This window comes from Lissotriton helveticus, chromosome 7, assembly GCF_964261635.1.
Source record: "Lissotriton helveticus chromosome 7, aLisHel1.1, whole genome shotgun sequence".
In the NCBI taxonomy this organism is placed as follows: Eukaryota; Metazoa; Chordata; class Amphibia; order Caudata; family Salamandridae; genus Lissotriton; species Lissotriton helveticus.
Window position 1 is genome coordinate 1,220,870,861 of NC_136068.1, and position 14,889 is coordinate 1,220,885,749.

General features: G+C 43.9%; 1 protein-coding gene across 1 annotated transcript in view; it reads right to left on the minus strand.

Moving 5' to 3' along the window:
• ANKFN1 (ankyrin repeat and fibronectin type III domain containing 1) overlaps positions 1 to 14,684 on the minus strand; it is a 1,441,385-nt gene extending 1,426,701 nt beyond the window's left edge. The window contains exon 1 of the mRNA XM_078650803.1: positions 14,508 to 14,684. Coding sequence (XP_078506929.1) covers positions 14,508 to 14,684 — 177 coding nt within the window. The remainder of the gene's footprint in view (positions 1 to 14,507) is intronic.
• Positions 14,685 to 14,889: the final 205 nt, after the last annotated feature.

Sequence of the window (14,889 nt, forward strand, 5' to 3'; positions counted from 1 at the left end):
GTGCAGTAAATCTGGTAGCAGTAACTGCCCTTCTTATTGTACTGCGGTGTTCGCTGATACGTATTTTTATCTTGAGGGAAGTCATTCCCACATAGGACAATTGACACGGGCATTTGATCAAATAAATTACTGCCGCTGAGTTGCAATTTGTGTGGCATCTTTGTTCCCAAGGTGTATTAAGGCCAAGATCTAGATGTGTGGTGTGTTCAGTGAATTCACATGCCACACACGTGCCGCACGGGTAGTGTCCCATCACTGGAGTGGTATTCCAAAGTGTTGTTTGTGTATTTATCGCTGGTTTGAAACTGTTGGTATGCACAAGTGAGTCTTTTAGACTCTTACTTTTCTTAAAAGAAAACATTGGTTTTTCGTATTCCAGGTTATTGGACATCAAAATATTCCACTTTTTATTTATGATTTTTTTGATCTGATTTGACGAGGAATTAAATGTGGTTACACATATTAGTTGTTGTGGTTCTGTTTTTTCATTTGTTTCGAGTAGGGATTCCCTTGGTGTGTTTCGTGCTCGTTTCCTGGCATTCTCAATTATTCTCGATGGATACTTCTTCTATTTTAATTTGTTTGTCAAAAAATCAGCCTCCTTTTTGAAATCCTTGACATTAGAACAGTTTCTGCGAATTCGCAGAAATTGGCCCACGGGTAAATTCTCTCTTAGGCTTCTGGGATGTGCACTGTCAAACCTTAAGAGACTATTCTTATCAGTGGGCTTAGTGTAAAGAGAGCTGGACAAACTTCCATCCCTGGCAAAGATGTTTATGTCCAAGAATGGTACTGTTCTCTTGTTGTGGTTCATTGTGAACCGAAGGTAGGGGTTAAGACTGTTTATCCATTGTGCGAAATTCTGCAAAGTAATACGTTTGACCAAAGGGCGTAGGAACCAGTCAGTGTATTGTGACTGGTTCCTACGCCCTTTGGTCAAACATATTAAATCTTATGTACAAAACACGAAGCATCTACTAAATCTGATTATGGACATCGAGTACGATCCCTGACCAACACATTTTGGTGTGCCTCGACGTGGAGGCATTATATACTAATATCCCACAAACTGAGAGTGTAGAAGTGATCCACAATTTACTTCAGAGTGATGAATGGGAAAGGTCAGCCCCCGTCGAATGGATAGTTTACCTCATAAGACTCGCGTTGACAGAAAACTTCTTCAAATTCGAAGATCAGATGTACCTGCAAACCCATGGCACGTCTATGGGCAGTACTTTTGCCCCTAGCATAGCATGCTTGTACATGAGCCATTTTGAGAATCACAACATCTGGGCTCCCAACCCCTACACAAGTAACATCTGTAGGTGGTACAGGTACATAGATGACGTTTTGCTGATATGGAAGGGGGACGAGACAACTTTGCAGAATTTCGCACAATGGATAAACAGTCTTAACCCCTACCTTCGGTTCACAATGAACCACAACAAGAGAACAGTACCATTCTTGAACATAAACATCTTTGCCAGGGATGGAAGTTTGTCCAGCTCTCTTTACACCAAGCCCACTGATAAGAAGAGTCTCTTAAGGTTTGACAGTGCACATCCCAGAAGCCTAAGAGAGAATTTACCCGTGGGCCAATTTCTGTGAATTCGCAGAAACTGTTCCGATGTCAAGGATTTCAAAAAGGAGGCTGATATTTTGACAAACAAATTAAAACAGAAGAAGTATCCACCGAGAATAATTGAGAATGCCAGGAAACGAGCACGAAACACACCAAGGGAATCCCTACTCGAAACAAATGAAAAAACAGAACCACAACAACTAATATGTGTAACCACATTTAATTCCTCGTCAAATCAGATAAAAAAAATCATAAATAAAAAATGGAATATTTTGACGTCCAATAACCTGGAATACGAAAAAACGATGTTTTCTTTTAAGAAAAGTAAGAGTCTAAAAGACTCACTTGTGCATACCAACAGTTTCAAACCAGCGATAAATACACAAACAACACTTTGGAATACCACTCCAGTGATGGCACACTACCCGTGCGGCATGTGTGTGGCATGTGAATTCACTGAACACACCACACATCTAGATCTTGGCCTTAATACACATTGGGAACAAAGTTGCCACACAAATTGCAACTCAGAGGCAGTAATTTATTTGATCAAATGCCCGTGTCAATTGTCCTATGTGGGAATGACTTCCCGCAAGATAAAAATACGTATCAGCGAACACCGCAGTACAATAAGAAGGGCAGTTACTGCTACCAGACTTACTGCACATTTTGTTGAAAAAAGTCACAAAGACACTGATATAAAATGGACGGTGATTGAAAAAGTTAAGCCAGGCATTAACCTACAAAAGGTACTATTAGAGAAAGAACAGAGGTGGGTCTATCGCCTCAAGACTCACAGATCGGGCCTTAATGATTCAATACCATGGGCTCAATTGAGAAAATGACATTATGATATGATAGACCGTGAACCACAATGAAACGGTACCAAAACATTCTGGTTCACCTACATATCAGAAACTACGGATACCAGAATAGACCATGTTGAGAACATTAGAAACCTGATCATGAACAAAGTGGAGTGATCGTTTACATCCAGTCTACAACAAAATGTTCCCCCAATATGTACAATCATACGTCTGGTAATTTCTGTAAATGATTGCACCCAACTGTTACCATATATAAGTTTCCTAATACTCGTCAATAATATAGGAGACTATACACTGTGGCCACACGAAGCACAAACTGGCCAGAATATAAGACACTAGGCGTCCCTTATTGCAATTCTTAATGATTGTACCAAATGAGTCAACCACTATTTTGCATATACATTCACATGTCTGTGCGCCATTGAACTATTGTAGCTGACACAGAATTAACTGATATGTTCAGTATCCAACATCTGAATTCCAATTACTCTTCTAAATAGGCTTGGATAAAAATCAGTTCGTTATTACCATCCACCAAAAGGTGATGTTGTGACAGCAAGGTAGAATACGTACGTGTTGCGACAGTGTATAAATACATATGTGCCTGTAAAAATCAGCTTATGTTATGATTTAACCTAAAATTCCCCTTTTTTCACGGCACTTCCGGTATTTGACACGAAAAACCAGCCATAATACTACATTTCCCATCATTCTTTGAGGTCGGGGACGCGCCCACTTCCGGTTATGGCGTCACACGCCTGATGCCTAACACGGAAATAAACAGTGTTTTCACCCGCACTGGCTGGAACAGCAGCTACAAGCCGGTGAGCGGGACTGTTTATTCCGGTAGGGAGCGTCCTCTAAGCAAGTAAGTAGTGATTCTCCTCAAGTAATCGCGGATCTCTACGAGTTATTTTTAGCCCCGCTGGAGCCTTTCGCTTAACGGTAGACCCACTCATGCCAAAACCGATACCTAACTCTCAACTACCCTTTAATTAGGAGAGTATGCCCTAGCGTCCCGCTTACTGAGGTGCCTGCGCCCAACATAATTTGGGTAAGTGGATGTATGAATTACCAACTGTTGCATGGATTATGTGAATGTATATTTCTATAGTGCTATATACGACTGTAGCACATGTATGTATGTGTGCCTTGTGTGATTTTTTTACCGCAATTGAGACTTCGACCACTGTTTTAATACTTCGCTTCACACTGACACACCATTTGATCTAAATAGTGTGTGATGTTTGACACTAACCATTGGGTGTCACATAATGAGAATGCCACTATATACTAGATTGAGTGACATAGAATAAAGGCACTTGTGTTCTCCACAAATCGAGCATGCTCACTGAGTAATCAGCATGCCACACACGGGATTTTACACAAGAATTCGGATAATGTCTATTTCTGATAAGATCTCATATGCTACATTTTTCCACAGATGGAGCCTGGCATTTCTCACTAATAGTACCACATAAACACGAGGAGAAGCTACTCTTCCCTCGCCACGTTGATAGAGTAGGAAACGCCCCCCCTTTAGCATCCCCACACATAAGGGGGTCACTGAATCTTGCCCTGAAGAAAGTCCGGGACCTTTATGGCCTCACAAGGACTGAAACATGTCGGCACTTCACTAGGGTCATAGGACCATAAAAATCCTTATAGACCCTACTTTTACTTAGTTTTTAACAACCCAACCAGACCCATAAATAAAGGGATACCAGGTGTCTGATTGAGGTATTTTATATATACCACGTTGCCTTCATTATCATAAGAGCTTCCCAATACTGTGGTTGAGCCCACCCCGACCTGTAGGAGTCGGGGTAACCCAATGATGAAGCATGACACCACTAGGGTGTGTGAGGGTAACTAAAAACAATTAGTGTTGCCCCCCCACCATACACACAGATATGGTTAGCATATTAAACACATCCCTAGTTAGTTAGGGCTCCATTACGATGTCGGGCGGATTGCCTCCGCCAGGGTGGCGGTGGCCACCACCACCCTGGCGGAGGCAATCTGCCTGACAACCACTCTCGTTTTCCCCTCCGCCTGATTAGGATGGCGGAGGGGACAATGGCGGATGGAAAGACCGTCCGCCGCTTTACCGCCGCGGTCGCCCTGCGACCGCGGCGGTAATAGATTAATATGGTGGCGGTGTCCAATGGACACCGCCAGCCATATTACAATGGCAATATGTAGAGGCCTTTCCGCGGCGGCAATGCCGCCACGGAAAGGCAGGCAGAGATTGGTGCGGGGGCCCCCTGCAGGGCCCCCAGGTTGCCACCACTGTCGGGGGGCACATGGGGGGTACCTATGGTACCCCCCCACATTTGCATATGCAAATGCAAAAAAGCATTTTACACATTGTGGCGGGCGGTGCAGAGTGCACCGCCCGCCACAATGCTAAAACTACAGGATGTGCCCGCCACTGTGGCGGGCACATCCTAATTCCCCCCACGGGACCCCCGCCCTTATGGCGGGCGGTCCCGTTCTACGATAGGGTGGCGGGCGGACAATGTCCGCCCGTCATCCTAATGGAGCCCTTAGTGTTTAATCCCACCTTACACATAGGTCCCCCTTTTTTCCTATGTGCGCTACCTATATTGAACTATCTGTTCTTTCAATAGGTTGCTTTTGGAGTATTTTTTGTTGTAAAGTATTCGCTGGGAGGACATACTCCATATATCCTCTTAAATCCCCCAGGACCTCTGGATTAAATTACAGTGGTCCGTTGTTTTGTGGGTTTATAAAAAGATCCCCTTAGACTGTTTTATTTTGTGGTGAGAAAAGTGTCACTATATACATAGTCACCGCTATTTTATGCTGACTGGTATTGCATGGTGAGGGACGGGAGTCGGGAGTTGATAAGGCTAGTGGGGGGTTTTAACTGCCACTTATATGATTACCCATTAATGAATGATGTCTTTAATCCCTAGGTGCATGATGTCAGATGGGCGTTAATTTTGTTCATGTTCATATCAAGAAAGGCTTGGCGCTTGGTGCGATCTTAGAATCTCGTAATTTTGTGTTTGCCTTGGATAAGTTGGCTAACTCACCTAGCCCAATAATTGTTTAAGGGGAGGGGCTGCATCTCCATCATTGATTTTATCTTTGTTTCTGTGCCCCTATTTTTGTGTATTGCTAACTTCAATCTCATTCGTAGCTCATCTGGTGACAACAACCCCTTGCTTTTAGAACTTGAGGGTCTTATGGGTTCCACCCAATTACAGGTATGGGCTCTTAGAGGGCTCTCCCTTGTAAACACGGTAGGCGGCTAAACTGGTCCCAGAAGGAACTCGTACACATTAAGCCTTCCCTTTCATCTAATGTGGCCTGAGAGATATCCATATGTTTTGACGCACACACCCCTAAAAAGGATGTGTACAGGCATTTGAGGGTATCACCTGCAAAGTTAATGAGTTACTGTGTGTACCCTTAACCTAGGTGGGTGGGCAGGATCCAAAGTGGTTTGATAGGGCTTGCTCCAAGTGTCTCTGGCAGTTGAAGGTGGCCCTGGAGCAGGTCCTAAGAGATAGGAGCCTCGTGGCAGCTCATAGAAAGGCCTACAAGCTGGCATTAACCAAACGTAAATGTACCTTGGAGAAACAAGCCTGGGAGGAGTTACCCAGGCAAGCAAGATGGATCAGGTGCTGAATGCAGCAGTACGTCACAGTGTGCTGCACTCATGGTGTGCTGACACTCTTTGAGTAGCTGGTCGTGCTATAAAACCATGATAACATAACATAACATGGTCAACTTTATTTGAACTAGGTTTAAGCAAGGCCTTATTTCCGCCCTGGCTGATAGTCCTAGGGTAGGATTGAGGTTACTACTGGTATTGTTATATGCCAATGATGCAGTCCTGATGGACCTCATGGCCCGGGGGCTGCAGCTTCTATTGGGCAAATATGTCACCTTTATGGGTAGCCTGGATCGGGTTCTGAACTTTACCAAATCTTATGTCATGGTAGTGGGTCCATGGTCTACCAGCTCTAAGACTTTGGAGGTGGGCCCACACACTGGATAAAGTCTCAGCCTTTCACTACTTTGATGTTAAGAACAACTGGCAGCCTCTGTTAGAGAGCTTAGCTCGTTACATCTACAGGTGTTGTGGAGAGCTTTGATCTCCGCAAGTCCTGCTTAAGAGTTACAATGCTAAGTGTGTGCCGCTGGTCCGGTATGCTAGTGAGCTTTGGGGGTATGTGAAGACCAACATAATTCAAACAGCTAAAAACAAGTTTCTAAGGTGTCTTGTCCAGGGCCTGCAAATGTACCCTGGCTTTGCAGTACATTCGGAAATTGGAATTAGGTTTCTTCCCAATATAGTTGCTCTTAGTCACTTGCTCTGATGGATACAAGTCTGGACCAGGCAGTACTTTAAGATCAGTAGATTGATCCTCTCTGATTGTATGTTCCTGGATAGTGTGCAAAGAATTCCCTGGTTAGCCTAGCTTAAGATAGCATCTGCTGCACTTGGGAGAGTGGACGTCTATCTGACTTCCCACTCCTTGCCATCCTGGGATCTACAATGTAGAAAAGCTGTATTTTGAGCAGGCATCATTAACCAGAGAAGGGGCTGAGGTGATGAAACATCTGGTGAAGGTACACATGCTTCCAAAGACTGTTCAGGGTATGGAGCACTGCTTAGTTCAGGTATCCAGTAGTCAAAACTGCTTTCTTCTGGCCAGGTTTTGATTTAACCAACTACATCATCTGCTGGCCACACCCTGTGGCTGGGTCCACCCTGGTAACAGGACACCCTGCAGCTGTGATGATAGGTCTCCGCAGGACACCATACATTTTGTTCTGTTCTATAATTACTATAGTTGGCCAGAAAGCAGTTTTTGACATGACACCTCGGTTGAAGACCCTGATTTTTACTGAAGTGCTAAATGTACTCATGTACTTGCAATTGCTACCCAATTAACATGTTTTATTTGCTGCTGTAGGATTGTATGCACTGTCTTAATGTCTAAGCTCTTAAGACTTGACTGAGTATGTATTAATGTATTAGGCGTTCCTTTTAATCGGTTTTTATTGTATCCTGACTTTTTTATGCTGGATATAATGTATATGTGTTTTTTCTTCATGTATTCATGGATAACTATCTTGTTCTTTTATGGTTGCCATGAACAACCAAATAAAGATTTAGGACTGGGTGACTGGTATGCTAGGTTTCGAACTATGCAAGCTGGAGCACTGCTTTCCAGCTCCCCGTGTATGCGCTCTGACTTCTAAAACACAGTTAAATAGCCTAATCACCAATTGACATATTTGACTTTATAGTAAGGCCTTAGTATATGGTGCTGAAAATTTAGGAAACATGGGGAGCACTTGTCACAGAGCCTCAGACCAATGATGTGTGAAGATTATTCTATATAAAGAGTTGCGGGAGGGATCTACTAACCGAGTCACAGAAAGCCATTAATAACACAACAATTAAATGTGAAACTGATCTAGAAAAATATGTAACAAACTTTGAATGAAGCCAGATTCTAAGATGAATATATGACGTTACAACGCAAACAATTACAACACATGCCTTTACAATGCGGTTTATACATCGCAACTACCATTACAATGCATGAATTTACTATGCATGCCATTACAATGCATTTTTAGACATTTTTAGACACTACCATTACAATGCATACCATTGCAACGCATACCATTACAAAGCATACCATTACAATGCATAATACTTTTGGGGCAACTGCGAGGTAAGTGTTGGATAGTGTAGGGGTATAAATTACTATTCCCACTCCAGTGAGTGCAACAGTAGGGTAGTGTTGGATAGTGTAGGGTGAAAAATACTATCCCCATGTACCCCAAAACCCATACCCACCCTAAAGCTAAAAACTTCCCCATTACTTACCTTATAATGTGTTGTAATGGCATGCGTTGTGATGGTATGCATTGTAATGGTATGCGTTGTAGTGACATGCGTTGTAATGGCATGCATTGTAACGGCATGCGATGAAAAGGCAGTCGCGTTGTAACAGCTGCATTGTAAAGGTAGTGAATTGTAATGACTGCATTGTAATGGTTGTTTCCCTCTAAGATACACTCCTACCGTTTCCCGAAACACCAACTTTAAATATACACAATCTAAATTCTGGCATAGAGCATACCTCAAAACCAGGAAACTCAATTGCACCTACAGCAACATGCCTGCTACATGCACCAGAATCTCTCAACCTAATTGCTGCATTTTGGAACTGAGTGATTATTTGGAAGCTGTCACTAACCAACTTGAATCCAAAAAGAGTAGCTCTGGTATAGATTCTCCAGAACTGTACCTACTTGGGTAATCTCTGTGCCCCAAAGCAAATGGTAGTACTTGTGTCCAAAATAGTTCAAATCGTGGTGTGAGAGTTGAGGTAATGGTTCCAAAAATGAGCAGAAGTTAAAAGCACTGCTCTTCACAGAGAAGAATGAAAAGTCCCTAGAAAGAACCTCATAGAAAGACTATAGGATTGAAATGCTGCTTTCATTCATCAAAGATGGACACCGTTGAAGACCACAGAGAGCCTCAACTTAATCTGCATGTTGGAAAATGGCCCTCTCTGAAGGGTCACCCCAATAGTTTTACCTTCCTTCTCCTCTTTTTCTTACCTTCTTTTTAATCATTGGTTTAACCACAATTGGGATTTTAATTTATGTGTAAGCCCCATGTAGAATGCACTACCTGTGCCAGGGCCTGTAAATTCAATGTTACTATTGGGATTGCAGCACTATATGTGCAACCCACACCAGTAGGCCTTCAACATGTCTCAGGCCTATTGCCAGTCGGACTTAAAATTTATACCTCCTTGCCAAGCCTTAAACTCCCCTTATAAAACACATAAGTCACTCCTAAGGAAGGCCCTAAGCAGCCCATAGTGCAGGGTGCTATATGAAGTAAATGGTAAGACATGGGTGTTTAGGTTCTGCATGTCCTGGTAGTGAACTAATTTGGTATATACTACCAACCCACGTTTGAAGACCATTATGAGTTTTAACATCTCTTTTTTCTCTCAATTGATGGTTTTTCTATATCTTATTACTGCTTCACCTTCATCAACTTGGGGCTCTTTTTGTTGTTACACATGTGGCACCTTCTCAGGAAGTCAATGGATCTCAACTGCCTTGCATCCTACACCGGAAGTGAACTGAAGAGGTTCTGCAAGGGAGGGACTAAATGAGAACAGGAATACTTCTAACATAGATCAACAGGTAGCCCTCCGAGCCTATGAGGAAGTCAGAAAGTTGAAAACAACAACAGGGGAGGAGAACCATGAGCTGAGGGAAGGAATAAGGATCCCCCTGCCTCCAGAATGGGAATCAAGACACCCAGGATGGGGCAGGCAGCAGTGTATCTACCAGGGGCCTGTCGCATGTGGAGTTGGACAATAATGTCATTAAGAGCTACAGCATGGCTGAGGAAGTTGTTCAGAGAGAGAGGACTGAAAAATCATAAGGGTGATCCAAAGTTGGAGTATCAGATAGCACTTAAAACCTGGTCGGGCTGTAGAATGCAATATGCATCGCAGGAAGAGTTTGACGAGGGCTACTTTAGAAAATGCAGAACCCTGATTGAACCTGGCCTCAGAATCAGGGACCCAAGAAGGAAGTAGCCCTGAGAAGGAGGGAAAAGAACAGAAAAATGATTTGGCAAAGGCTCCAGAGGAGAGAGGGGATCCCAAAGAGTGTGAGTCCCCTGCTGCATTCTATGCAGGAAGCACTGTGTCCTGAGGAGTTAAAGGACACACAGGCTGAGAGGGATCCAAGGCTTCAGCTGCCCCAGCTGGCTGCAGAGAAGAGAAAATATGAGGTTTAGAGGGCCTTGGAAGAGAAAAGGATATGGGTGGCTCATGAACTGAGACTCAAGGAGCTGACCCTAAAACTCAAACAACTGGTAGTGTCTAGCAGAAATGGTGGCAGCAATACTACAATTTTTATTTATTTATTTGCGAGTTTGTAACGCGCTAGGATCACCTCCCGAAGGAGTATCTCCGCGCCTTTGGCATCCTTAAAGCAAATAAACAACCTGTCACTGTGTCTCCATGATTTAAAATAAGAAGGTTTTAAGCTGTCTCCTAAAGGAGAGATGCTCCTTACAGAGTCTCAGGGAGAGTGGGAGGGTGTTCCACAGCGTAGGGCCCGCAATGGAAAGAGCTCTGTCCCCTTGTCTCACCTTTTTTGCTCTAGGTATCTGCAGCAAGGCCTGTTCGCTAGATCTCAAGGACCGTGGAGGCACATAGGGAGAGAATTTGTTAAGCAAATATAAAGGGCCTTTTCTCAGGAGACAATTGTGCATGATGCAGCACACCTTAAACTTCACCCTCTGTTTCACAGAGAGCCAATGCAACGCAGTTAAAAGGGGTTTAGAGGGTGTTCGAGGGGGCTGGTTAAGAACAAGGCGGGCAGCCGTATTTTGGACTACCTGCAATCTAGAAGTTACCCCCTCATTTGCTGAGAGAAGCAACCCGTTGCAGTAGTCCAACCGACTCAGTACCAGGGCCTGCACCAGGGTCTTCCTGGTTGAGTCTGGAAGCAGTGGAAATACCTTCCGCAACATCCCAATAATGTGGAAACAGGACCCTACCACTTGGGCAGTATGGATTTTAAAGGAGAGGTCCTGATCTAGACGAACACCGAGATCCTTGACCACCTGTTTAGGCTCGGGGACCGGGCCAAGATCCTGCGGCCACCAGTCCGGGGACCAAAGGATTTTGGCTTTCCCGAACAGCATCACCTCCGTTTTAGCAACATTGCATTGCAGGAGGTTAGATGCCATCCAGTGGGCCACTGCCTTCATCCCCTGGGAAAAGGAGTTCTTGATCTCATCCGTAAGGGATTTAAAGGGGAATAGGAGTTGGGTATCATCCGCGTATGACACAGGGATGAACCCATGGGATCTCATGATGTTAGCAAGGGGGGCCACATAGATATTAAACAAAGTAGGGCTCAGACATGAGCCCTGTGGCACCCCCTTCGAGATTCCCAGCTCCTCTGACCGATAGGCACCCAAGGTGACTGTTTGGGTGCGATCCGTCAAGAAACTCCTCAACCATGCCAGAGCCTCATTTTCCAGGCCGATGTTAACAAGCCTCGCGGTCATGGTGTCATGTGACACAGTATCAAACGCCGCAGACAAGTCCAACAGGACCAGGATAACAGAGTGACCCTTATCCTGGAACCTGTGTAGATCGTCTGCGACTGACAACAAGGTGGTCTCGGTGCTGGGACCTGGCCTGACACCCGACTGGGAGGGGTCCAACCCATTTGTCTCTTCGATGAATTTAGACAAATGTTGGTTGACGTGTTTCTCCACAATCTTTCCCATAAAGGGAAGAAGAGAAATCGGTCGTAGGTTGGCTAAGTCCGTCCAGGGAATGGCGGAGTTTTTCCTCAGAGGTCTCACTAGGGCCCGTTTCCAGTCTCTCGGCACTTCTCCAGTGCTCAGAGATAGATTTATTAATTTTTTAATTTCTGGGCCCAGGACTTCAGACAGCATGGGCATAATGCGAGCTGGAATGATATCAAGGGGGCGTCCACTCTTGATCTGAGTGATTAGTGCAGTGACCTCTTCTAGTGAAATAGGGGGAAAGCTTTTGAGACTAACTGGGGTTGAGTTCAAAAATACATTATTGTGAGGGAGATTTATGACAGCTGTCTCACTTAACTTAGAAGCCACTATCTTTTCATAGATGGCATCAATTTTATTCGTAAAAAATAATGCAATCTCATCACAGAGTGCCTGAGAGGCACTCTCTGTGGTTTCACAAGCTGCCGGTTTGGTGAATGTTAGTAAGATTTTATACAACAACCCGGAGTCTTTCCCAGCCTCTGCTAGTTGAGTTCCTATATAGTTTTTCCGGCTATCCTAATAGCCTTGTGATATGTCCTTAGGGAAATTTTATGCAGCTCCTTATCCTCCAACCTTCAAGACCGTCTCCATGCTTTTTCTAGCTTCCTGGTTTTTTGTTTGAGCAGTCTCAGGTTTTCGGAAAACCAAATTTCTTGTCTATTTGCCTTGCGAGCTTTATATGTTTTCAGTGGAATGGTAGAGTTTATGGCTACACTAACAGCCTGCTCGAACCGCTGGAGCTCAGTGATTATTTTCGCTGAGTGGTCGGTGGACAGGTGAGCTTTATACACCTCTCCGAAGGCCTCCACAGTTAGTTTATGCCAAGGTCTTCTTTGGTGGCAAGGGCAGTCTGTATGCCTGGTGTATTGATGGCATCAGTGTAGAATTTCAGAATAAAATGGTCTGTCCATTCTACCTGGGTGGGTGCCGCACATGTTGTTCGAGGTGAGTTGGAAATTACTAGGTCCAAAGTATGGCCTGCCTCATGTGTGGGCCCATGGTTAATTTTTGTTAGACCTAAGGTCTCAAGATCCGTTAGAAGGGTTCTAACTTCCAAGCAGTCTTCCAACTCTCCATGCAAATTAAAGTCTCCTATTAGCAGGAAGTTTTGATTTTCCTCTACAAAAGGTACTAGGGCTTCCATGAGGGAGATAGAAAAGTTGCCACTCGGGCCTGGGGGGCGATAAACCAGGGCACCCTTTCTCTGTTCCCTGGATGTGGAACTAAGTTTAAAAACTAATAATTCCATCTGCGGATCAATGTCCAGTGGTAGAGAAGGGATCCACATACCAATGGACTTGGTGCCTGACTTCAAGAAGGGAGATGACAAATACAGGTGGTATGAGGCATATGAGGTTACTTTGAAAGTGCACAGAATCCTTGAGGAGGATTGGGGAGGAGGCATATCTCTAGTGTTGGTAGGGATGCCCTACTGACGCTGGAGAAGGGGCACAGGCTGAGGTATCCCAGCATGAAACAGACCCGTGTACTGGAGGTATGGATTCATCTCAGAAGAGTGCAGGTTGAGATTCCGGGGTGGTCAGAAACTGTCTCACCAGTCCTGGGAGGATTATGTAGGTTGCTTTTGCAAGGCACAGGATGGTTGTGTGAAGGGTAGTGTGGTAAACACATACGAGGGGCTGTACAATTCAAAGGCTGTAAAGCACTGGTAGATTGTAAGTTATCTGACCCCCAGGGAAATTAGCACACAGCGATAGCGATGAGATAGACGAGAGTTAACCCGCCATCTATTATTGAGTTGCCTCAGCGCATGCGAATTATCATAGTGAAGATGATGTTGTCATTTGGTCTGAAAGATGTGAGGGAGATATTTTTTTTAAAAACTGGAGGCTGTTAATTTGCGTACCTGCAACATAACTCAACAGACCTATCATGCCCATGAACATTGAGTGTTAATGTTATGGTGGGATCCCTAGCAAGAAGTGTTCGATGCAAGTGCTAGCCCTAGATAATGCCAACCGTGGTTGACTGATGGAGAACAAGGCCTGTCTCCAGACATATTTCTACACTCTGTTTCTACCATAGCATAGCTTGTGAAGTTTTAGGCGTGAGGGAAGGAAAGAGCTAAGTGAAAAGCTGAAACTGTGTGTTTTTTGGAGGTACATGAGATGTTGTGCCTATCACAAATATTATTCAGTTATATTTGTTTTGCTTACATCTTTACTTACTTGAAAAAAATGTGTTAAAAGAATAGTTATTTCATCTTTATGTTTCTTTATGCTAATGCACTACCCCTACAATCAACTTCACTAAGAACACGACCAGCGTCTTTCGAACTCAAATACATAACTCTAATGTAAGTATAACAATCTGTTTATGATAGTTTACTCAGAAGGTTCTACTCTACCATTATTTCTGTTGTCTACCACCTCATTGTGTCTAGGTACAATTTGCTGTAAATGCTATACAGAATCTTTTGCTTAAACTGTTCCGTAAATGTGAATATGTGAATTAATACAGATGCTAAATGTGTACAGTGTTCGCAAGAGCAGGCAATATTGGTTTTCCACACACAGAGTACAACAATGTTCTTAAATCATAACCTTTCATTTGTACTAAATCAAACATATTGCCTGTTTCGATCAGACTTCAGTTTCGATAAGGTATGCAGAGCTCCAGACAATGATGTTTTTATTACACACATGGTGAGGTACGTGGTATATTAATTTATTTCAAACTGCTCGCCACCGGTTTGGCGATGCAAGCCATAAGCACTTACCACAGACGATTTTCTGAACTGGTCCGATCTTGCCCTGTACGCATCATCAAACGATGAATGGCTTCCTTTAAGTTTCTCTGAAAGATTCCGATACAAACGTTTTGCTGCATTTGGAGAGGATGGGGCACTTGTCTTTTTTGACTGGGAAAGATGTAAACTTTGCATTTGTTGCGTCATCTTCACGATGTACGTCCTACACGGAATACAAAGACAATGATTTAGTAGCATGTCACTCCTTGGGATCGATACCAAACCCGTAATAGCACAGGTTGTGAGCTAAAGCAAATCCTGAATAAAGCGCACGGACCATTTTGTTTATCTCTAGCCTGTTTTTACAGGTACAATTTATGTCACGACTTTACTCTCTACCCACATATTCAAA